The sequence below is a fragment of the Gopherus flavomarginatus genome, chromosome 9 (genome assembly GCF_025201925.1).
Source record: "Gopherus flavomarginatus isolate rGopFla2 chromosome 9, rGopFla2.mat.asm, whole genome shotgun sequence".
Classification (NCBI taxonomy): domain Eukaryota; kingdom Metazoa; phylum Chordata; order Testudines; family Testudinidae; genus Gopherus; species Gopherus flavomarginatus.
In genome coordinates, this window is record NC_066625.1 from 70,026,364 (window position 1) to 70,052,026 (window position 25,663).

General features: G+C 40.9%; 1 protein-coding gene across 2 annotated transcripts in view; it reads right to left on the reverse strand.

Annotated features, from left to right (window-relative positions):
• Nucleotides 1–321: 321 nt before the first annotated feature.
• LOC127057812 (tropomodulin-3-like) overlaps nt 322–25,663 on the reverse strand; it is a 52,688-nt gene continuing 27,346 nt past the window's right edge. Inside the window, exons 4-11 of one of the 2 annotated variants that reach the window (XM_050966916.1) lie at nt 16,465–16,587; nt 13,684–13,773; nt 13,035–13,165; nt 10,842–10,949; nt 8,799–8,942; nt 6,436–6,580; nt 5,069–5,138; nt 322–3,660 (exon numbers count right to left, since the gene is read on the reverse strand). In XM_050966916.1, the coding sequence (XP_050822873.1) occupies nt 5,083–5,138; nt 6,436–6,580; nt 8,799–8,942; nt 10,842–10,949; nt 13,035–13,165; nt 13,684–13,773; nt 16,465–16,587 (797 nt within the window). In that variant the 3' untranslated portion in view covers nt 322–3,660; nt 5,069–5,082. The remainder of the gene's footprint in view (nt 3,661–5,068; nt 5,139–6,435; nt 6,581–8,798; nt 8,943–10,841; nt 10,950–13,034; nt 13,166–13,683; nt 13,774–16,464; nt 16,588–25,663) is intronic. The other variant, XM_050966917.1, reaches the window with a different exon arrangement.

Sequence of the window (25,663 nt, forward strand, 5' to 3'; positions counted from 1 at the left end):
TTTGTGTTGCCAGGAACCTGCAGTCTACATTATCCCAGCAGAAGCTAAAACAAATCTAGTCCATAGGCTTAAATGGCTGCGAGCATGGAACTGAGCTGACAACAACAGTTTGCCACTATTTGTTATTTTCTGCCATATGCTAAGCTAACATTTTTCCCATGTGAAAATCAAATTATAGCCAATGACAGGTGCTGACTCCCAGAAGAGCCGTTTGGGCACAAGCATTCCCAATGGCAAAGGTACAAGCAGGAGCCTGAAATATACGCCAGCTTCACCTTTCTACTAAATTAGTGTTCTGTTAAAAAAACCAAACAAATAATATTTTGAGGTTTCAGAATTTTTAATGTAATACAGCTTGACAGCATACAGTGCTGATATGCTAAAATACTCAATTCATGTTTCCTCAACGGAAACTTAAACTTAATAGACTCTGTAATTCATAGCTTACAAACAGCATATTCATACAAAAAGCTGTGGAGATGATGACATTTCTCTAGAGTATAACTGTAAGTAGATAATTTACAGAATGTTTGGGAAACATATTCAATCTATGATTCTGTGTATTAAGAATGGAACCCAAAACTATCAACAAAATGTGTGGTTACTTGATTTTCCAGATTTAGTGCATATTTAAAAAAAAAAGTGAATTAACCACGAATCAATTACAGACTAAAAAAAGCACATAATCACCACCTCTTTTGGGAAAGCAGCCTGGTTTTTATAGTTATTTATTGCTAAAGTAATACCACCCATAAAATATGAGCTCATCATATCCAAGACCTTACTATATATTTGAAGCCAGTAAATCAAAATGTCAGCTTTGCTTGCTGAGTTTGATTATGGTATTTGACAGCTCTGGATTCCTTCATTTATCCACACAAGGTAAATCACAGGCAGCAATTATTAACATGTCTTCATACTGCCCTGCCAAATGTGCCTCAAACCTAACTTGGAGGGACAAGTATCTATGGTTAATTCTCCATGTCCAATCTGTCTAATTTCTCTGCTAAGTTTGCCACCATGTGTCTAGCCTCAGCCATCCACAACAGAGCTACCTAATTTACTTCACTGGGGCTATGCTATTAAGAATCTGGAGCAAAGATACCCATTACTTTCAACTGTGACAGGACTCCTGACCGCTACACGTCTTCAACCAACCATTGATTTCCACTTATGCCACTGATGGGCCAGACATAATTCAAACAATTAGCGTAGAGAAGAAAAAATGCTTTTCCTTATCAATTTCCCCCCCACCTCATTGCCTTTCATTTTCCTCCTCTATCTTCAATTACAAATATAAAGTAACTGGCTAATTTGTCTAGAGGCTGATCAAACAGATATGACAAAAATTAGATTTTATAAATATGCAACCCTTTGACAACAGAAGGAAGAGAAGGTTTTACAGCCTGCTTATTTGACACAAAATGATTCCTTGGTGTTTTAAACATTAGGCACCGTAAAATAGTTTCAGACATCTTAATACATGTATACCATGCTTTGGCCACACAGGTATAGCACCATCTCTTGAAAAGATGCTTAGCTTTTAATGTATTTTTGCATGCAAATATATAAGAACTTAAACTTTAGGATAGCATTCTCACAACAAAGTCTGCTTAAATTATGTAAAAAATTTAAATATTGTAAACCAAAGGCAAAAGGAGTCTTTTTTATGACTAACAATATCATATCTCTGTTCATTCAAAAATGTGCAGTGCAGGAAATCTTTGGTTTTCCAACTTCCTTTCATTTTTACATGGTTATATCAATGCCTTTTAGGCCATAACACACTGATGTTTATTCAGAATTAACCACTACAGTCCCAATTTTTAAATGATAATTCCTCTTTCCACCCTTGTAAAACCTAATTATTTATATCTTCATTGAAGGTACTATAGTTTAAAAGTTGTTGTGTACTTGCCATAAAATTTTAATTCATTTTAAGAATGAAGTCTGGATTTTTTAAAGACCTAAAACATGATTTGTGGTAGCGTAGAAGTGGGCACAATAATAGGGAATTATTCTAAAGAAAAATTTGTACATTGTAAAACTCTATGAACAGCATGATGCAAAAATCTCATTTTTCTCCACATCACCTATATATGGCTTTTAAAAAAAACTTACAGTATTTATGTTCATTTTATGGACACTGGACAGTTAAGTCAGTTGAATTATATAAGTCACTGTAAATAGACTGTCCAATTCTTTAGAACATGCTTTTACTTCTGTTATGGTCTAATGGTCAGCACTGCGCAATCAAGTATAGTGCAATTAAAAAACAGCACAATGAAAATAAAACCTAAAGCTTCGCAATATTACAAAAGAGTCCACAGCTGTTATGTACAGAAACTGAAGTGACTTGTTCGCTAATTTGTTTTCCTAGCTACAGAGCTCTAAATATTTCTCTTTAAAATAAATGGCTTAGAATAACAGCATGAATCTACTACCCAATGCAGATTAGACACTACATTTGTTAAGTTTCTGCATAACATGTTGTGATGATGGAACGAGGACCCTTTGTCAGAGTGGAAGGTAAAGATCCGTCTAGTACAGTGGTCACTATTTCACAGGAAGCATGGTTGACTGTTGTTTTTAGTTTAACAGAATTTCTCAGTTGCAATCTGCCACAGAAGATTACGTATATCATTTCAGAGCTGCACAAGGCTGCTTTTCCTATACACACTACCAGCATTTCTTAAAGAATGCATGTTCACTACTGCTAGAAAATTCCTATGTCATTTAAGATATTTAGATATACATTTTTATACAAGAATATAATCTAAAACAATGCTGATGAACATACTAAATCAATCTAAAGATGTCCAGTTTAAACACATCAGAACAAAGTACAGTCTTTTAGAATATTCAGAAATGTAAGCTACTTTGGAAGCTTTTTTTTTTGTTAAGTACAGATGTTGATTTTTCAAGACACCCACCCTCATCTTTTAATTAGTTCTCCTCCAAATGTACTGGAGGACAGAAACAGCCCTTATTCAATTCACGTTTTCATCAGAAAAGGGATGACTTTTGAGCTTTATCAAAGTATCAGGAAAGCATATTAGCCAATCAAGATAAAAAGGAAGATCTGCAACTTCGACAGCTGTGAAAGATTTATGTTCAGTGTATATGAACAAGAAGGCTGAACTAATAGCTACAAAATAAGAGTCCAATCGTTCTGTGTGAAGAATCCCTTTTCTCTAAAACATTGTTCTCAAAAATATACAAATCCCTCCATTTAAATAACCATCTCCAGCTTTCCTATCAGAAACATACTCCATTGTTTGCCCACTGATCCCTTCATGTATCATCCTTTGAATACAGACAACTACTCCACTGATTTCAAAATTTACATTACTTTAGTGGAAAGTATAGCTAAAGTCTTGAATACAAAAACGTTCTAAAAAATCTGACCTTGCAAAGTCTGGTGCAGTTACTATGTCTCAAATTGAAATAGGTGATGCATTCCACACAGATCTAAATACAACTTTACTAAAAAGGAATGGGGTTTCCAGTCTTTTCCCTTCTACCCAAGTAAATGAAGTCTGAGATTGCCAATACCCATGATGAGCAGATGCGCCTTGAGGACCTTTGAAATCTCCACACAATGCAATTCTAGCAGCAGCAAGGTTTACTGGTTGTCTCCTTCAACCCTTCTCTTGCGAACTGTGTCCATAAGAAAAGAGAAAATACAATTATAACTCTGTAATAATTGTCTAAAGATCTCCAAAATATCTCAACAGCTAACAGGACAATTAGTAGTAGTTAACCTTTTAAACTACAATTCTTTCAGCCATGGAAAATTTCATGCCAAACAGTTGATTAATATTTAGCACTATTCATCATTTCAAATTTGCTTATTAGCAACTCTGAGTACGTTATTTCGATACTCATGAACAATTTAAGATTTATATGGTAAGAATTAGAGTATAATAATGTCACATCACTTGAAATTTGATGAGCAGATTCAACAGTTATTCTTGACTTCATATGTACCATTCTCTAGCACTGTGCTTAATTATAGTTCTAATTAGGAATATACAAAAGCTTCAGAACACTCTAAGACTTGGTAAAAAATCTTTACAATATTAACACATGTTCAGTAATCTGATAATCTTCAATCCATTATCAGAGCAAATAAATTTTCAGATCTCTTAAAACAATAAATTACACAAGGGACGAACAAAAGATTGGTGAATAAAGTTACTAAAACTCACATGCTATTTACAGTTAAAGATTATGCAGTACTGACTGAATGATTGGAGTACGCTTAATGTTCTACGTAGCGTATAAGTGAAATAATCAGTTTGTCTTGCATTTTCTCTTTCCTGATCAAATTAATTTCTCCTTTTTTGAGCAGATACAGTGGATTTGAAAGTAGATTAAAAGTTTTAAAAGCCTCAGGTTAGATGGGATGTTTCCACATTATTTTTTTTAAATTAGAAGTTAATATATATTTGCAGAAAACAAACCAAATATTAACAGTGGTTTAAATACTTAATCACATGATATATTAAAAAATATAAATGTATCTGTTACAGTTTTATATAAACCAAGTTGTCTGTCTTCTGCTTCAGTTCAAATTAATGAACTGAAAAGTTTTAATGCTATATTGTAAAATCAGAGTGAGATAATCATTTTTCACTGCTAGAAAAGATACTCCACTGATGCTCGAATATGGAGTTTACAAGTTTTAGTACTTACAGAGACCTACTATCAAAGTCTAAAATGTACTACTCATTTAAAAAGTAACTTTTAAAACTGTAAAAAAAAGTAATTTAAACTGCTGCATTCTTAGGCTCTCTCACATTCATCTCCATTTTTTTTAGTTTGATCGCAAAAGCAGATGAAGTGGTTCATACTGCTGGGCCTTCTCACTGTAGTCCAATCATGCAGTTAGAAATAAACTGGCACAAGGTTTCAAGAAAACAAGAACAGGGGTGCAGGACAGCATGAGAGAAACATGAGGAGAAAAGGTGTACAAAATTTGTCAGAAGAAACGTACAAAGACAGTGATGTGAGACTAAACATTTCAGTTTCAGTGCTCAATACCCAACTGGGTATTCACAATAACCTGTCTCTGTAGCTTCAGGGCTGGAGAGATGAAAAGGCTTTTGCAGAAAATTTTACTCGTATACTCCAGACTAAGAAAGCAAGAAAAAAAGGCAAGATATCAATAGAAAACATAGAAATAGATTTTCAGCAATTAAATGCTAAAATCACAACTGGTGAAAAAACAGGAAAGTTCACAACTAGCAGAGAAGCACTTGAAATATGATGATACAAGAGAAAAGATCAAATCAATTGTTCTCAAATGTAGGCCATTTCAGAGGTAGCTATGTAATATGTCACGTGCCTTCATGCTCCCTTCAAATGATATCTTTCCTCCTGTTCCTCTCTCCCTGGCCTTTCACAGTTGCTCATCTTCCTCACAGACAGCTTTCCTCAATGGGAGCCCCTGGATCCTATCACCAGCCTCTGAAACCTCAGGCCTCTGCTCTCAATAGGTCCCCCACTAAGTTTTTTTGGACCCTTGGAAACTATTCTGGCAAGCACCTTCCCCCCTTCCTGTCCTGAAGAGATACCCCTCTTGAACTATGGGGTGTGTGGGTGCGTAACCAGAAAGAGGAACCACTTAGTAAGGAGAAAAAAAAAAGTAAAAAAGGTAATTCTATTTAATGTGGGAAATTTAGTTATTGTTATTGAGCTAGAGGCTTTAGTGTAGGTATATAAAATGCATTACCTGAGTTCTTACATTATGTTCATAACTAAGCTGCCTAATTCAGTCAGCCACATCTGTGGTGATGAATCCTGGAACCCTGGCAACAGGGATTAATTTAGTCTCTGCACTGGCCTCCTAGTTCACAGTAGCTGCAAGATAGGGGATATGCCCTTTACTTGAAATTAGGCAACTATCCACTATTCCAAGTCCATGGGTTTGGATGATCAAGTAATAGGGTTCTTATTCATTTTTCCTATTTTGCATGTCAAAATAAAGCCACCATCAGAAGTACTCTTCATCCTTTTGGAATCCAGGAGCTAACACCTTCCAGAAGAGACAAGGAAAGTTGATTTTTTCAAAAATTAGTAATTTCAATGTATCCTTTAAAGAAATACTGAATCTTATCCAGGGCAAAGCCAAATGCATATGAAACTGTAAGGCATGTTCTGCTTATGTCTTGTCTGGAATTCTTAATTTTTTCTAGTTTTAGAGAATACTGAAGAATCTAGGACTCTAGCCTGGGAGCCTGAGAGTCTGAAAACTGAATAAAAGGGGGAAATTAAGAGAGGGGAAAAAAAAGTAGGAGAGTAGGACTCAAAGTAAAGGAGAAAACTGGAATAGAGTTATGTGTGTATCAGGGACATGTCATAATTAAAACACAAAGCAAACACACTATCTGTGCCATTAGCTCATTCAACAGTCTACCAGAGAGGTCTTACCCAAATCATTATTTTTTGTGATAGCTGCAGCTGCTTTGGTTCGTGGTCCCTGTTGTGTGAAATGGTATCCAAATTTAAGGATATTTGGGTTCTCCTCAAGCATTTTGGCAATTTCCATTTCTACAGGTGTTCCCAACTGCTGCCTCTGTTAACAAACATTACAACTTCAATATATTCATATTCATTTACTACAAAAATCTAGAATATTTTTAGTATACTTAGGTGACAAGTAGTCCTCTTCACATCTACTGATTTGAAAGACATGACAAGTTCAGACTACCGGTCGGTCTCTATTTTAAGCACCAATCACCAAATTAACTTGGCATCAATTTCAAGTGGATACCTATTTGAATTTTAAATCAAAAACTTATGAAGCTCTCCATCCTCATACCCCTCAGTTAGTTATACACCTTTCTTCTCCTTCCAATTGTTGGCTCCCTCTATATTTTATTGTCTGAGGCCTATCTGCTGGCCCTAATGATGGCACTCTTGCAAGTTTCCCCACACTCTTGGGTTTCCTAAAAGGTACTAGGCATCCTGGAGCACAGCAAACAGGGTAGCATTCTGGGGCTTTCAAGTCTGTAGCATCTAGTAAGATACTAGTAGCTAGAGAGACATTTCTGGACCTGCTAGACTAACATTGTAAAGGTAAAATGGAGCAGAAAAAATTTACTCAACCCAGCATGAGAGTTCAGTTAAAGGGGTTTATGTAGACTCACCCATTAAAAGCAAGTTCTCCCCCTCTGCCACCACAGAGTAAGAGCAATCAGTTGTTTAACAAATTCTGTGTAATAACCAGAATCTCTCAGTGTTTAGTTAGAACACTAAGTGAATCTGGCAAAAAAGTATGTCAACAAAATTTTAAGAAGCAAAAAAGATGCACATATCAAATTATGTTTTTCTGTTGTAGTAACATGTTTCAATTACGAGACTGTCTAGGCACATGGACTCTTTTCACATAGAAACTGCAGAATATACCCTACAGTTAAAGTCTTTATACTGCTTATTAGTTAAACAAGCTAGTTTACTCATTTTAAATACATCAGCAGCATCTTAAACTAAATATTTAAGAATATTTCGTTCTTTTTATTCCAAGCAATGGAATCTACAGAGCAGTTAACCTAAATTTTCCATGCTCCTCACTTGAGAATGTCAAGCCCAGCAGTTACCCAAAAAGGAAGTCTATTCTTAAATGAATAGAACTATAACTATATAAAAATCACAGAAATGTATGGCTGGAAGGGACCTCAACAGGTCCCTTCCAATGCCCCCGCCATACACAGACCATCCCTGATAGGAGCTTGTCTAACCTGTTCTTAAAAAACCTCAAATGAGAGGGATTCCAGAACCTCCTTAGGTAACCTGTTCTGGAGAGGCTTAAGAGTCCCTAGGGAATTCTCCCTCAGAATGGGAATAAGCCACATCTCTTGCTCTGACATCTGAGGATCTCTCTAGACAAGGATTAAAAAGGTCTGGTTTTAAAACACGTTAGCAAACATTTAAAAACCCTAGGCTAGACATGGCATGTTGTATTTTAACATGTCTTAGCTAGTCATAATGAACCACAGATTTCCTCTCCCTTCCTGCCAGTGTTCACCCTGACCAGCTAACACATGTTAAAAACAGGCTCTGACTCGTGCGCTCTACATCCTATGCAGTGGGATGGCTCTCTAAAGTATCCTGACCCACCCTACTGGAAGGTAGAGAGGGAAGCTGTGTGACATAATAATACTTGTCCAGCCCAGCCTTCTTCTATTTCATCCTGTGTTTTCAAAGGCATCTCTCAGCTACTTTAAATATTGCTGATTTTTTTCATCCCTCCTTTTAATCTTTTCATTTTGGGTGGTCAGGAGGATTTCCACCTAGCCAGCTGTGATCTCCACCAGACAGTTAAGGTTTTTAAAATATTGTACATAAATTAATGTATACATACTATTTTTCTCTTCCCCCATCCTTAATCACCATATAAACTACATAGAAATAGAACATTTATTTTTCATGGGCTAATCTCTTCTTGCTCTATTTTAAATCCTAATTCTTCATTTTCAATATCCCCACTACTTGCTTGGGAAACGACCTGAATGATAAAAATTAATGAATAAGTGATGAAACAAGCAGCCCGTCATTTCCCAAGAGGCATTTAGTCTGCCTTCTTCAATGGATGGAAGTGTCCAGAAGAGGAAAGCATAGGAAGAGACTAACATTTACATTTACTTAGATACAAAGCAGTTTTGTTTTTAATTAAAATATTTTTGAAAATGTCATGAATCAGCAGCTGTTTTCTCAAAGGTGGATGGATCAGTCTGTTAAGTAGATAGAGTGAGAGCACAATTCAGCTATAATCCTATTATAGCTTTGCTCACCTGGTTATCGATTCTGACCTCTGACAGGGTTTCATTCTCTTTTAGTGCATCAACCAGTGCCATAATGCCAACCCCAGTGATGAAATTTGATTCTATATTTAGACTTTTCAATTTTTTGTTCACTCTCAGCATATCTGCAAAAGCCTTGAAAAGCAGGAAAAAATAATGAAAATTAAATAGCAAATTGTACTACAGTAAACTTTACAGGACCAATGGAGCTATACTAATTTACACCATCTGCGGACATGGCCCAAAATCGGCAACATTTTATAGGTTCTTAATGTAATTTCACAGCCTTTCATCGTTCATTTGAGACTGGGGAGAGAATCTTTAATCAGCCTTTTCCAATGCAAACAAGTTTTCATTTGCATACTACACAATTAGGAAAGAGCCTGCATCTTACACTTGTTGCAAACTAAAAACCTTCACTGAATATAAATTGTCTCTAATTAGCACATTGGCCCAAATCCACTTCATAAGCCTTTGCAGAAAACCCTTCTCGGCACACAATGCTAAAGATTAAAAAATAACTGACTTCTTGTTCGCTAGCAGGTGAATTAGATTTGAGTGATGTAGAGCCAGGAGATTTGATTTCCAAAATACTAATAATTTCTGCCCATTTGATCATATAAAATACAAGAGACCTGCTTTTAGTCACCAATACCGAATAAAGTACATGTAATTAGAACTGGTTGGAAAATGCCATTTTGTCAAAATTAAACTTTCCACGGGAATGCATTTATTTTGACAAAATTTCAAGTAGAAAAAATTGAAACAGAATTTCAATAAGGTCAAAACATTTTATTACATTAAGTTAAACTGTAGTGAATTAGGACCTTCAGGGTCCATTGTATTACAAATGAAGTTGTGTATGTGTTATTGTGGAATTGTGTGCAAGTGCTCAAGGAAGAGGGGGATGCTAATGTAATTCCTCCAGTTATCAGTTCTTGGAAGCCACGTCCTCCCAGAAGTAGGCATATACTAGTTCAGACTGGATTCTCTAGGGACCAGACAGACAAATAAATGGTTTTTTGGACAAATAACATGGAAAGGCCTTCTTCCTAACCCAGCAAATGGACAGGACTGCTGGCCCATGGGGTCCCAAATCCTTAGTGAAGAGTTGGAAGGTCCTACTAAGGCCCTATAAGACTGTGTGCTTATTCTGAGTTGAAGCTGTGATGAATGTTGAAACCACAAGGAAACCACTTGGGTGAGATTCTGAAGGACTGCTCCTGCAATAGTCCATGTTGGAAGGGGTGATCTTGGTAAGCTTATTAACATGCATGTAGATTCTTTATTTGTTTTTAATACATCTTCTCTGTAGTGCTTTTACCTTAAGGATAAAATAGGCTTGCATTGGAAGTGCTGTATGGTACCTTATAACTGTCCCTGAAGAGAAAGAAAGCAGGCCTGCTTAGCCAGAGTCTCTTGCTGGGATATCCCAGTATAGTCAGATGTATATGCAGCTTGGAAATACTCTGGTTAAAAAGGAATATGATGTGTGTCTCCTCTCAAGAGAGATGACAGCCAGGGGAGCCTGAAGCCTAAAGTGGAGGGTTTTGCTGGACCAAAGAGGAGGAATGCCCTGAACTGTGACATCTTAACACAACAGTTCTTCAAACTGAGGCCTGCATACAGCACAGGTTGAGGGAATGAAACTGACAACTAAGCAGTGATGAACTGGTGTTGGGAGGGGAGTAGGTCCACACGAGGCTCTCTCACAAAGTGGTCTAGAATGAAAGAGTTGAAAAAACACTTCCTGTTCACCTAGAAGTTTTAACGCAGTGTTGCTGTAGCCATGTCAGTCCCAGGCTTTCAGAGAGACAAGGTGGGTGAGGCAGTATCTTTTACTGGAGAAGTTGGTCCAATAAAAGATATTATCTCCTCCACCTTGTGTCTCTAGTAGGTGCTTTCACAAAGCTTCTTTAACTTCAGGGTGGTAAAGGGAAAAATTGTTTTCCATCCTCTGGAATACCAGGAGGTTTAAACAGCTTGCAGTACAAATCAACCCCACTTCCCAACCCACAACAAGAGCCTACTTACAACAGCAACAGGGTCATTGCTTCGAGTGGCTGCAAGGCTGAAACTCTTCACATGGGTGTTGGTTTCCAAAGCCTTAGCAAATTCTTTCAAAGTTGGAATTGGGATGTTCTTGAATTAAAAATAAAATATACATTTTGTACATTACATTATATCCATTACAATGAATATTTTCTACTCAGCTCCTCCCCATTATCATCTTCTTTCTACAGAGAAATATACTGGGCTACCACTTCTCCCTTACTGGTATTAATAACCAAGTCCCACAGCACAGGCTTGGATGCGGATGAAGGGCAAAATCATAGGCTTGACTCTTTGCCTTTTAAAATGGCCTATATGCTATCTTTACTGTACTCAAGCCAGTACCACATTAGAATTAGACTAGAATATCTTGATCTGTAAAAGCTACCAGAACAAGAAAAAGTGTACAAATTGAATATTCTACTAAATGCCTGTCTGCATATTAATCAGTATCTCATTAAGTTCTTCATATTTCACAATTTGAGAAACACTAATGAGAAAATGGAATTAATAAATAGAAATTACTTCTGAACACAAAGTAGATCCAATTACTGAAGTGTAGTTAACTCTATTCTGTTACACCAATTCAGGAACAACTGCTAATTTAGAGTTAGAAGTATGGTTTGGTGTACTAAAACTGAATGGAATGATTTTGGTCCAACACTGCTAAGAAATTTGCAACTCATTTTGTGTACAATATATTTGTACATTTTACAAGTGTGTATAATAGCAGGGGGTTACGTCTGATATAGTGTACAAAAATCCCCATCCAATTTTCTGCTCTTAGTGGAAGCAATAAGAAACCTGGGTTATTTTTTGCTCGCCAAAAATGTTATGATTCTGTTCTGAGTTATCTGAGTAAGTGGGGAAAAAAAACCGATTCTATTTTAATCTTCTTTAAAAGTTTGACAGCCAAATTTATGACTAGAAATAACCATAACTACCACCAGCATCTTTTATATGACAACACAGTAAGATACTATATACAAACATCACTCGGTTTGTAATAACCATAATTGACAACACTCCTCCATGAACAGAATTAAATAAAAATTTTAACTCAAAGTTTCTGATTTGACATCACATATACCATACGTTTATTGGAAAAGTTGCTGCATTTACAAATTAGCCTATCAAAGATAGTTTTAGAAGTACACAGCTCAAGACAAAGATTAGATTATTTATTTTTAGAGAGATGCTCTAGATCAGTGGTCTCCAACCTTTTTACGCACAATATCACTTTTTGAATTTAAGATCAACTCAGGATCTACCCTGCCCCTTCCCCGAGGCCCCACCCCACTCCCTCCATTCCCCACTCCCTCCGTCACTCCCTCTCCCCCACCCTTATTCACTTTCACCGGGCTGGGACAGGAGTTCGGTGCAGGAGGAGCTGCAGGCTCTGGGCTGGGGTTGAGGGGTTCAGAATGTGGGAGGGAGCTCCGGGGTGAGCCTAGGGCAGAGGGCTGGGATGCAGGAGTGAGGGGTGAAAGCTCTGGGAGGGAGTTTGGGTGCAGGAGGGGGCTCCGGGCTGGGGTGCGAGGTGCAGGCTCCAGCTGGGAGGCACTTACCACAGGCGGCTCTCAGAGGGCAGCGCAGCAGGGCTCAGGCAGGCTACCTGCCAGCCCTGGCCTCACCCCACTCCCGGAAACGGCTGGCTGCTGGTATGTCTTTGCGGGCCCTGGGGGAGTGGGTAGCAGCAGGTCTCCATGCACTGCCCACGCCGCCCTTGCAGCTCCCATTGGCCGTTTCCCAACCAATGGGAGCTACCGGGACAGTGCTGGGGGCAGGAGCAGCGTGCAGAGCTGCCTCGCCCTGCCGTCCCTCCCAGGGGCAGCAGAGAGGTGCCAGCAGCCAGCTGCTTCCGGGAGGGTGTGGGGCCAGGGCAGGCAGGCAGCCTGCCTGAGCCCCACTGCACTGCCAGACTTAGTAGCCAGAGATCACGATCGACTAGCAGAGGATCCAGGATCGACCAGTCGATTGCAATTGACCCGTTGGTGGACCACTGCTCTAGATCAAAAGACATTATTATGGGGAAGCCCTATGTCTTGTGTTACACAGGAGGTCAGTCAAGATGATCACAGTGGCCTTGGAATCTAGGTACCTATAAAAGCCACATTGAAAAGTTATTTTTAGGTGAGAAAAACAATGCAGTTATTGTAGCCTCCCAACAATTACCTTTATATTGTTCAGATTAACTTCAACAAGACGAGAGTCATTATCTTTAATCCTTTGCAAACTCTCCTCTACATGTGTGGGATTTGGTGGTTCATCTAAAAATGGTATCGTCCTTTCACCTTTTACTATGTCTGAAATGTAAGACAAGGAACATGAATTGGACACCTTAAGTGTAATAAACGGTACACATACTAGTTATTACATTTAGTCAGCTAGTCATCTGCCAAAAACTAAGCAACATCACACCATGCTGTCCTCTTTTGGCCATACTTTCACACAGTAACTTTTTTTTTTCCAATAAGTCCTTGTGTCACATCCACAACAGTTTTTTGAAATACAAATAGGAACTGGATTACAAAAGAAAATATTAAAACTCAGACTCAATCACAAATAAAATACATGTTCATTCATTCCACTTTTACAAAAAGTGAGTACATTTTATCTCTTTTTATTTCTAACCTTTCCACAGCTCATCTAACAATTTAATATTTTATGTACAAGCTTACTTTTGACTTGGAAATGAAATGCTTTTTCTGTATCAAGAATACAAGTGTAATATATTACATAGCTTATGCCGCAGTAGCAAAATGACTGGATACTTGGTATTGCACACAGGTTTTTAATTTAGATCTTGACTATAAATACTCACCTGTGAAGCTTTCATTGCTGACACCATTACTACTTCCTACTATGTCACAGAACTGAGTGTTTGTTATCAAGTTGTGCATTCCCAGGATAGCTGTAAGAAAAGAATTTTTAGTGTTCCCTGATGTTTAAATTCAGAAGCTGAAGAATATTTGAGAGATTGATAATTACATCTGGTTGGAAAATGTCAGCTGTTCAGTGAAAAGTGTTTGCCATTTTATTACTAATTCTAATAATTTAAAGCCATTAAGACGTTTCTGACTTCTATTTGGCCTGCCTCTTTTCAAAACAGCCATCAAAATCCTACTAATAGACACCATACACCACAGTCAAGTGTGCAGTTCAACCCACATATAAGAGATGCACATAATTACATTGTTTGCCGCTTTGTCTAAAGCTAGTTTTACAAGGCATATTGCACCACGTTTCCACATTTGAGGAAGGGATGTAGCACACATTTACCCCAAAAAAGCTGCCAGTTTTGGGGAGATCTTGCTTAACCCATTTCTTACTTCTTCAGATCCAAAAACAGTAAAATGGTGAAATATTGGACGGGGGGGGGGGGGAGATAATTTGTGCAATGCTTTTTCTACAAACCTTCAACAATGTGTAACATGACATGGTTCAGTTTCTAAGGGTATGTCTACACATGAAATTAGGGAGATTTAATGGAAGTCGATTTTTTAGAAATCCATTTGATACAGTCGACTGTGTGTGTCCCCTCTAAGCGCACTAAGTTGGCGGTGTGTGTCCACAGTACCAAGGCTAGAGTCGATTTTCGGAGCGTTGCACTGTGGTAGTTATCCCACAGTTCCTGCAGTCTCTGCCACCCACTGTATTTCTGGGTTGAGCTCCCAATGCCTGATGGGGCAAAAACATTGTTGCAGGTGGTTCTGGGTACATGTCGTTGGGCCTCCCTCCCTCCGTGAAAGCAATGGCAAAAAATCGTTTCTCGTTTTTTTTTCCTGGGTTACCCATGCAAACGACATACCACGGCAAGCACAGAGCCCCACTAAGCTCACTGTCACCATATGTCTCCTGGGTGCTGCTGGCAGATGCTGTACTACAGTGCTACACAGCAGCATCCCCTTGCCTTGCCTTGAGGACGGCAGATGGTACAATATGACTGCTAGCTGTCGTCGTCGTCCCATGGGAGCTCCTGGCTGACCTCGGTTAGATTGGTTGGGGTGCCTGGGCAGACATGGGTGATACTGGCCAGCCTCGGTGAGGTCAGTGGGGGAGCCTGGACAAAAATGGGAATGACTCCAGGTCATTCTCCTCTTTAAGTTTCGTCTAATGGAGATTCAGTCCTGCCTGGAATATCATGATAGCAGGAGGCTTCTGCCTCAGGCTGCTCTCCCAGTTGGCAGCACTGTGCAGTCACACCTACCTCTGCCTACCCCTTTCTCCCATGGCTCATGAAGCCTGGACAGTAGAAAGGAGTTCAACTTTGGCTAAGCAAGTGCAGAATGGTGGTAGAACGTGCCTTTGCACGTTTAAAGCTCACTGGAGCAATATACTGACTCTGTTAGACCTCAGCGAAACCAATATTCCCATCGTTATTACCACTTGCTGTGTGCTCCACAATATCTGAGAGAGTAAGGGGGAGATGTCTATGGCAGGCTGGGAGGTTGAGGCAAATCGCCTGGCCGCTGATTACGTGCAGCCAGATACCAGGGCAGTTAGAAGAGCACAGCAGGGTGCGCTGTGCATCAGAGAAGCTTTGAAAACCAGTTTCATGACTGGCCAGGCTACAGTGTGAAAGTTCTGTTTGTTTCTCCTTGATGAAAACCCGCCCTCTTTGGTTCACTCTACTTCCCTGTAAGCCAACCGCCCTCCCCTCCCCTCTTTGATCTCCGCTTGCAGAGGCAATGAAGTCGTTGCTTCAAATTCATGCAGTATTTATTAATTCGTCACACAAATGAGGGATAACTGCCAAGGTAACCTGGGAGAGGTGGGGGAGGAGGGAAGCACAGGGGTGGGGTAGTTGTAGGGGCACTCCCTAGAATGGCATGCAGCTCATCATAGAAGCAGCATGTCTGGGGCTCTGACCTGGAGTGGCCATTTGCCTCTCTGGTTCTTTGGTAGGCTTCACACGGCACTGCTGTGCGTCCCTGTTATAGCCTCTGTCTTTCATGCCCTTGGAGATTTTTTCAAATATTCCAGCATTTTGTCCTCTGGAATGGAATTCAGATAGCACAGATTCGTCTCCCCATACAGTGATCAGATGCAGTACCTCCTGTTCGGTCCATGCTGGAGCTCTTTTGTGATTCTGGGACTCTATGGTCACCTGTGCTGATCAGTTCGCTACACTGGCCAAACAGGAAATGTAATTCAAAAGTTCGCAGGGCTTTTCCTGCCTACCTGGCCATTGCATCTGAGTTGAGAGGTCTGTCTAGAGCAGTCACAATGGAGCACTCTGGGATAGCTCCCGGAGACCAATACCACTGAATTGCGTCCACACTACCCCAAATTCAATCCAGCAGGGTTGACTTCAGTGCTAATCCCCTTGTCGGGGAGAAGTACAGAAACAGATTTTAAGAGCGCTTTAAGTCAACAAAAATGGCTTAATTGTGTGGACTGGTGCAGGGTTAAATCGATCTAATGCTGCTAAATTCGACCTAAACTCGTAATATAGACCAGGGCTAAGACAACTAGACTTCATGAAGCAATAAAGACCTTCAGTCTTTGCCTGTTTTCATGTGACAAAGATACAGTAATATTTACTATAGAGGATCAGGCATTCATGAATATGCACAAACACACCCATGCTTTAAAAACTAACCTGCAAGGTCACACAGTTCTGTATCTGTGGCACTAGTCAAAGCTTCCTCCAGTTCTGGATCAAGAAACACTTTTTCTTCCATGAAAGACTGTACAGGCTTCTGCTTGGGGATAAATATTTTCCCTGTGTGTAGGGGAGAAATAAAGAGTCTGAAATTCCTTTGTATTATATGGTTAGTCAGTTTTACTCATCTCACTATAGTACATATATACACACACAAGTTTAGTTATCCAGCCTGAACTACTGCCTTATAAAAACAAGCATGAACTGTCACTAGCTAGAAGATTGAAATCAGCCCACCAAAACCAAGAATGCTAATGGCAAAGGGGCTAATTTTGACAAGTATCCTGGAATTAATTTCTGCCTAATTTGTTTTTGGAGAGTTGGTAGTGAGAAAGAGGGTGCGATGATGGGAATACAATGCCAGATCTTCATGTTTGTAAGTAATGTGATATCCCAACCCTCAATATTCATCTTTTAAAGCAAGATAAATATTTGCTAAATATTTTGTTTTCCATTTATATTAAGTTTTCTCTACATGCACTTCCTTAGTAGTGCTTCACGATTTACAGTGACTGATATCACTAACTGCACTAGGAAAGACCACTACCTGAAAGAGTTTTAACTTGGACTCATCAGGTAGGAGAGATAGCAAACCTTGTCTGAAGTTTCAGATTAAAATGTATTCATTTTATTTTTAGTGATACACATTCTGCTTCTGATTTTGGACCCAAGGGCTTTAAAATGAAAAAAGCCCCTACCTGAGCAGTCCAAATCAAGGGCAACATACGTGAATAGCATCTGAAGAAACTGAAAAGGCAAACTAAATTTGTTAAATATTTGCATACCCAAGGATGCTCTTTTCTAAACTGTGGTAGGCCTTGTAGCGGGATCAATGAAAATACACTGGAGTTAGAATAAGCAACTACTGATAGCGCACTAAGTTTCTCAGTTATTGCAGACAGAAGATGGGAGAAGTTATTTTCAGAGGACATGCAGTAAAAATAGTCTTTTGGGTAGTTTACATAGTGCTTTGCATACATCAGTAATTGATAAGTCAATCTAAGAAATCTAAGAATGCAGCAACTCATTCTAGCATTTATCTTGGAGAAACTTCAGAATTCCAAGATTTAGGGCTTGCTTTTTCAGAAGCACTGAGTACCCATAACTTCAAATGAAGTTAATGAGAGCTGTGGAGGCTCAAGTCCCTGGAAAACTAGGCTGCTAGGCACAAATGGATATTGTAAGCAAACGCTGATATTCCTTAGCAACAGTCATAAAGTTTCTTTACTGTGTAAGTGATGAATACTCCACTGTTGCAAAGCACAATGTATGCTAAGAGTTCAAACTTAAAGAGGCAGTCAACTTTAAATAAAAAAAGGAATTTATACTTGAACTTCTCTACTCCTGTTCAAATTACACCTAAAATGACTAATTGCAAAAGAGACTAGAGAAAAGTGTCTCATTTTTTCAGTCTGTTTACTTTGTACAGTCAACAGCAGAGTAGGGTCAATTCCCACTGTTTCCTGTATATATGGGTCTTTCACAAAGCAAGAGGGAAGAAAAATAAGATGGGATCGTGCTGAACAAAGTTACCTATAACTTGAAGCTTTCATTTGTATTAGCTAAGATAATGACTAAAAGCCTTTTTTGGCTGTCAGAAAGTTAGCTCCCACCCAGGGCCGGTGCAAGGATATTTTGCGCCCTAAGCGAAACTTCCACCTTGCGCCCTCTGCCCCCACCCCTCCCCCCAGAACAATGCTTATTATAAACTTTCAAAAATGAATACTGCATGTGGCATTGTTCATTAGAATTAATACATATTCGGCTTGAAAATTTATTAATTTCATTATTTAGCCTACATATTTAATGAAAATAATTGAATAACCTGACAGGGTGTGGGGCTGGCTGGCTCTGGGCAGGGCAGGGGATGCGAAGCTGGTTGGAGATGGGGTGTGGCGTTGGATGGAGACAGGGGGTGCGGGACTGGTTGCGTGCAGGGCAGGGGGTGTGGGGCTGGCTGCAGGCAGGGCAGGGGCTGCAGCAGGGGCTGGATGGAGACAGGTGGTGTGGGGCTGGCTATGGACAGGGCAAGGAGTGCAGCAGGGGCTGGCTGCATGCAGGGCAGGGAGTGAGGGGCTGGCTGTGGGCAGGGCAGGGAGTGAGGGGTGGCTGGAGACAGGAGGTGTGGGGCTGGCTGTGGGCAGGGCAGGAGGTGTGGGGCTGGCTGCAGGCAGGGCAGGGGGTGCAGCAGGGGTTGGCTGTGGGCATGGCAGGGGGTGCGGGGCTGGTTGAGGCAGGGAAGGGGGTGCAGGGCTGGCTGTGGGCAGGGGCTGGCTGGATACAGGGGTGTGGGGCTGGCTAGAGACAGGGCAGGGGGTGTGAGGCTGGCTGTGGGCAGGGCAAGGGGTGTGGGGCTGACTGGAGGCAGGCCAGGGGATGAGGGGTTGGCTGCAGTCAGGACAGGGGGTTCAGCTGCCATGGATGGAGCTGGAGCACAAAGAGCAGCTGCAGAAGGAAGAGCTGTTGGACAGAAGCTTCTGTGAGGAACCGGCTCTGTCCCATGGAGAGGTACCGCTGCGGGATCTGCATTTTAAATAGCAGTGGGGACGCCCCTGCAGCCTCTTGCCCTCTCAGCCTCCTGGGCACTGGCTCTCTGCGGCTCACTCCCTAGGGGCTCTGCCCTGCTCCTCTTGCCCTCAGTCCCTCATTAGGTCTGGGTGCACGGAAAGCATGCAGCATATCTTTGTACTGTGTTAACAACTCCTGAACTGGTGGGGGCTATGCGTAATTGTTGCTATTATCTCTTTCTTTGCTGGGCAATTAGATGACAATTAACTTGGAATAGCCCAGAGGGGTCAGAGTAGAGAAGGAGGGAGGAGAGACCTTTAGGTTTCAGTTCTGTGCAAAGCCAGTTAACTTTTCTTTTCAGCTGCCTATAAACAAACCTAGTAGAGAAAAGAGTTTCTTCCCCACATCCCCTCCCCCAAAAAATCGGTTATGATTTTAATGGATCCAGAAGCAAAATAATTCTGTAATCAAAAAGACAAGTTTCCTGCTTTCCCTTCCACAAAGATCTATTTCCAACCCAGGTAACTTATTATTTATTATCTGTAGTAACTATGTTCTCACGTTTGAATGATACACTGTAGTGGTGTCGGAGTTCTTTGGAAATCCCTCAGCTCTTTTGCGGTGTTGGGAGTGAATGCTAGACCCTCGGTTAATTACTTTTACCTTACTTCACGTGCCTATCTTTTGGTCATTAATTTTTTAAGTTAAATTAGATTTTCAAAACCCAGCTTTAAAAATGATGTTCATGCCGGCAATTGCAATTTAATTGTCTAAACGGGGAAATCGATGCCTTGAAATTATGGGATCTAATTTTAAAATTGTATTAAAAATGTGGCATTATAAAGGGGAAATATTTTAAAAGGTTTATCCAGCATCCCCATTACTGTTACCCAGGATTCTGCTTCAAGCAGTAACACAGGAGGGAGGGGGCAATGGACAGATTAGTGTTCAGTGGTACTTCAAACAAAAAGACATTTACTCTTAAATTATCTCGTTGATGCCTAATTGACGATCTAATAGCATGCATCAAGTACATCAAAACTTCGCTGAATAAGCTTGTTAGCATTTCTAAGGGGGACACTGAACATTCCGAACAGTGATAAGTGGTGCCTGCGGGCGGTCGTGCAGGCATGACTGCGGCAGCTCAGACTCCCTCTCTGTCCCAGCAGCAACGGCTGCTCAACCATTAAAAAAAAAAATTTGAGGGCGCTTTTTGGCGCCCTCAAATCTCGGCGCCCTAGGCAACCGCCTAGTCTGCCTAAATGGTTGCACCGGCCCTGCTCCCACCTACAAATATGCCAGGAAAGACTAATGGTCACTGTACATCTCTAGAGGCCAGTTACACCGCTTAATACTTTCACAGAGTTAAAACAAAACGTTCCTTAAAATGTTGGATGTTTGTTTCTACCCTTTACCAAAAAACAAACAAAAACAAATAAACCTGTTCGTTCTTTAAGTTAAGCCTGAATTGCTTTTCACTGAATGAATCACTGTTCATGAAAAAAATATACACTCAAAAGCAATGAGAGCCTTGGGAACATGACATTTGAGGCTGCAGAGGCTAAAGCTCTCATTAATATGCCTAATATGACTCACCACTATTTAAAATAGACATTCATTTAATTTCCTGGAGTTAAGTGAAAAAGGAAACAAACATACTTTAAAACAGAATAGTGACTTGTTACGTGCCTTCAGTGACATTTTTCTCCTTCTAACAAACCTGAAATCACTATTAAAAACTAGTACTAGAATAGATATAGCTAAAATGTATATAATTTACTTTTAAAACTTAAGAGCATATTTCCTTACTACTGAAACAATTATGGAAAAAACATGAGGGCAATTAATATCGGTACAATATGGCAAGTTCTGACCATCCATTCCCGCTCTTTCAGCCCAAAGGAAGGTTTCATTGTGTGGGACTGCTTATTTATGCTTAAGGATATGATTTAGCCATGGATTCTGTGACTTTACTGGACCTTCATGACTTTGGATTCAGCTGTCAGCAGGTGTAACAATGCTGGGGCCATGCACCCTGTCCCCATGGCTTTGGCCAGAGGCCAGAACCATGTGCCCCCCTGCCTGTCCCCTGCCCCACAGCTTCAGCCAGAGCTGGGCTGTGCACCCTCTTCCCACAGCTTCAGCCAGCACAGTGGCTGTGTGCCCCCCCTGCCACTTTAGCAGTACATGTTCATACCCATCCTGCACCCCCACAGTGGGGTTGGGGCCGTCAGCCCCCTTCCATGGGTCTCAGGCTGGCATTCCTTCCTCCTCCTCCTCCTCCTCCTCCCTCCCCCCCGCAGCCCTCCTCCCCGGTATTTTTAGTAAAAGTCAGGGACAGGTCACAGCTCTGTGAATTTTTGTTTATTGCTTGTCCTTAACTTTTACTAAAAAAAACTGTGAAAAAATCTTAACCTTCAGGCTTGTCTACACTAACAATTTACAGCACTGCAACTTTCTCACTCCCCTGAGCGCAGCAAGTTTCAGCGCTGTAAGGTGCCAGTGTAGACAGTGCACCAGCACTGATAACTATGCCCCTAGTGCAGGTGGGGTGTTTTTTTTGTTTTTTTTAAGAGCCCTAGGAGAAAGTTCTCTCTGCTGCAACCACACAACCCACATTAAAACTCTTAGACTAGCCCTTAAATCACTGCTAACTACAAGGTGGAACAGATTGTTTAGTAGAAGTAGTTAACACATATTTCAAGGGACCATTCAAGGTGAAGTGGCTCATTAACACCTCCAGTCACAGGCAGAAAAGGAAGAGGAGGGGGAAAAAAAGCAGTGTGAGGGAGGAGGAGTTGGTAGTGCAGGGGTGGGCAAACTTTTGGCCCAAGGGCCACATCTGGGTATTGAAATTGTATGGCGGGCCATAAATGCTCACAAAATTGAGGCTGAGGTGCAGAAGCGAGTGAGAGCTCTAACTGGGGATGCGGGCTCTAGGGTGGGGCCAGAAATTAGGAGTTCAGGGTGCAGGAGGGGGCTCCAGGCTGGGGCAGGGGGTTGGGATGGGGGGGTGAGGGCTCTGGCTGAGGGATACAGGAAGCTGCTCCAGCCTGGGATTGAGGGGTTTGGAGGGCAGGAGGGGGATCAGGGCTGGGGCAGGGGGTTAGGGCATGGGAGGGGGTCGGGCTCCAGGCAGTGCTTACCTTAAGCAGCTCCCGGAAGCAGCAGCATGTTTCCTCTCCAGCTCCTATGCAGAGGCGTGGCCAGGTGGCTCTGCAGGCACTGCCCCCGCAGCTCCCATTGGCAGCAGTTCCCGGTCAATGGGAGATGCGAGAGCGGCACTTAATGTAGGCACCAGACAGGGGACATGCCACCGCTTCCAGGAGCCATGCAGAGTTGCAGCATGTGCATGTGGAGCGGCCCCCGACCCCAATCCTCGGCTGGAGCCCCAGACCATCCTAGAAGGTTTATCTACATTGCTTTAGGGATTCTTCAGGATGAAAAGTGCAAAAGCAAAGTATTTTATGATTCTGCACACTCTAAATCTCCTTTCTGCAAACAGACTGATTATGTAACTCTGTGGTGTCCAAAACACTAGTCCTCTATTAAATAAAAACTCATAGCTGCTAATTTTCTAGTCACTCTTACTGCAAAGGACATTAGGTCCTTTGCAACTACTACAATACTATTCACATTAACTTCCAAACTTAGAACGTAATTATGACCATTTCAATACTGTTATAGATAAACCCACCATAAAATCTCAATTCCACATCTACAATATGTGCCTATTCAATATTCTCATCTAAAACATTCTTTTTTTCAGATTCCTCAGTTATGCTAGCTAGTCCAAGCTCCACTGCGACAGACCATCATGCACAGGGGCAGGCTAGCTAGGTCATAAGCCAATCATCTGAGATATTTTCCTCATTTTGAATATAAATATTTGTAACTTGCTGTTTGGATTGAGACTAAGTTTAGAATTTTTAAATATCTCAGTGACATGGGACTTTATTGGCATGTTTTTGCTTTAATTTTGAGATGTTTAAACAACTTTGGTTTTAAAATTCAGATTAATGCATGAAGACAGAATACATATGCTACAGTGAACACAGGCAGCAATAAAATCCCCACAAACAATTATGGTTGTTTGTTGTCCTCTCTATAATGCACTGATGCACCACCACAGCAACACATTAAAGAGCAGTCTATTGATTTTTGGTTTTCCTCCACATATATGGAGTTGGTATAACAAGACACAAACAAACCAGTGCCAGCATCATGAAGCATTTTCATTTCTAAGGGTATGGCTACATTTGGAATTTCAAAGCGCTGCCGCGACAGCGCTTTGAAGTGTGAGTGTAGTCAGAGCGGCAGCGCTGGGAGAGAGCTCTCCCAGCGCTGCATGTAAACCACATCCCTTACGGGTGTAGCGTGCAGCGCTGGGAGCCGCGCTCCCAGCGCTGCTGCCCTGATTACACTGACGCTTTACAGCGCTGTATCTTGCAGCGCTCAGGGGGGTGTTTTTTCACACCCCAGTTGCAGCGCTGTAAAGTGTGAGTGTAGCCAAGGCCTCTGTATTCTCATTTTGGGGAGTTGTACAACAGGGCACATTAACTCAGGGGATGTTCTGTGCACATCTAAAAGTAGAAAGCAAACCTATTTTCTTACATTACTGTACTGAATATAATCATGATATAGTAGTTGGTAATGCACTCCTCAGGGCTCCTTCACAGATGCCATATGATCCTTGATGACCAAAGAGCAATCAAGAAAAAGTGATGTTACAGTTGTGATTCATGCTGAACAGAACCTTTGAATGAATGGGGATTAAGTGATATCTGATGTTGTAAAAGCGCTGATTTGATTTTTGTCAGCATCACATGCTGAGACCCAAAATGATTGTTAATACCCTATCTACTAATAAATGTTAATATATGGGAAAATGTGTCACTTTTTACTTGGTCACATTTTAAGTAACCTCTGAATCATCCACGGCAGGATATGCAGGATTTTAGAGAGTATTTTATATTTATTGTTTGTTATTTTGTATAAATCATTTTAATTAAGATGAGGCACTTCATAACATTTACAGATTGGCAAATAAGCCTCAGAACTTCAGAATACAGAAGGGGAATGTGATGGGTTGGATCTCAGAAACCCCCTTGGGGCTACCAACTGATGTGCCAAGACTACTTCTGCCCCTGCTTTCCCTGCCCTCCCAGCTTGGGACCTCAGTTCCCTGCCTGGTTTGAGCCAGACCCGCTAGCCTGCTGCAAACCCAGACCCAGGTCTGAATCATTTCCCCCTAACAGCTGTAGGCTTAAACTGAAAGCAGCTTAAGAGGTGTTCCCACCCTTAACACTAGATGCCCAACTCCCAATGGGGTCCAAACCCCCAATAAATCCATTTTATCCTGTATAAGACTTATACAGGGTAAACTCATAAATTGTTCACCCTCTATAACACTGATAGAGTGATATGCACAGCTGTTCCCTCCCCCCTCCCGCCCGCATCCCCAGGTATTAATACATACTCTGGGTTAAAAAATGAGTAAAAAGTAATTTTATTAAATACAGAAAGTAGGATTTAAGTGGTTCCAAGTAGTAACACAGAGAACAAAGTGACTTACCAAGCAAAATAAAATAAAACCTGCAAGCCTATGCCTAATACAGTAAAAAAACTGAATTCAGATAAAATCTCACCCTCAGATGTTTCAATAAGTTTCTTTCACAGACTGGACACCTTCCTAGTTTGGGCACAATCCTTTCCCCTGGTACAGCCCTTGTTCTAGCTCAGTTGGTAGCGAGGGGATTTCTCATGATGGCCGCCCCCTTATTCTGTTCCAGCAGCCATTTATATATCTTTTGCATAAGGCAGGAATACTTTGTCCCTCTTGGTTCCCATCCCTCCTTCTCATGAAAAAACACCAGGTCTTAGATGGATTCCAGTTCAGGTGACATGATCACACATCACTGTAAGACTCCAAGCCTTCATTCCTCCCAGCCTGACTCACAGGAAAGTCTGCCTGCATCCACAGTCAATTTTCCTAGTTGATGGGAGCCATCAAGATTCCAAACCACCATTAATAGCCCACAAGTTGCATAATTATAGTAGGCCCTCAGAGTTATATTTCATATTTCTAGTTTTAGCTACAAGAATGATAGATTCATACAAATAGGATAAACACACTTAATATTATCCTGCGAACTGTATGACTTCCTACTAAAACCCCACAATCCCCAGGGCATCTCAGGACCTCATGCAATTTTTGAACCAATTTTACCAGCACGAAAGTCCATATTTGTATAGCTATAACAGGTGATATGAAACAAGCTTATACAACTATTTAAGTTTTAATTCTGCATATTCTGAAACTGCCAGTACAGACTGTTCCTCTGACAGTCTTTCCATTGGACTCTACCACAACACTCTTGAAGTCTACGCTCTCATCTACTTTTTAAGATAGGGAGGCAGTGATTTGAGCTAAATGGAAGAAAGGTCAGCAGAGATTTATGAGATGGTGCCGCTTTGTGGGAATGAGTGTACATTTCTCCGTCTAGTAAGTTCAGAAAGTGTGCTTTAATAAAGTTTTTAAAAGAAGGTGTCAGACATTGGCTTCTGCTGGATATATTTTTGTTAGTAGGTCTTAAGAGCAAAGCTAGAAATTGTACCCCTGTGCAGG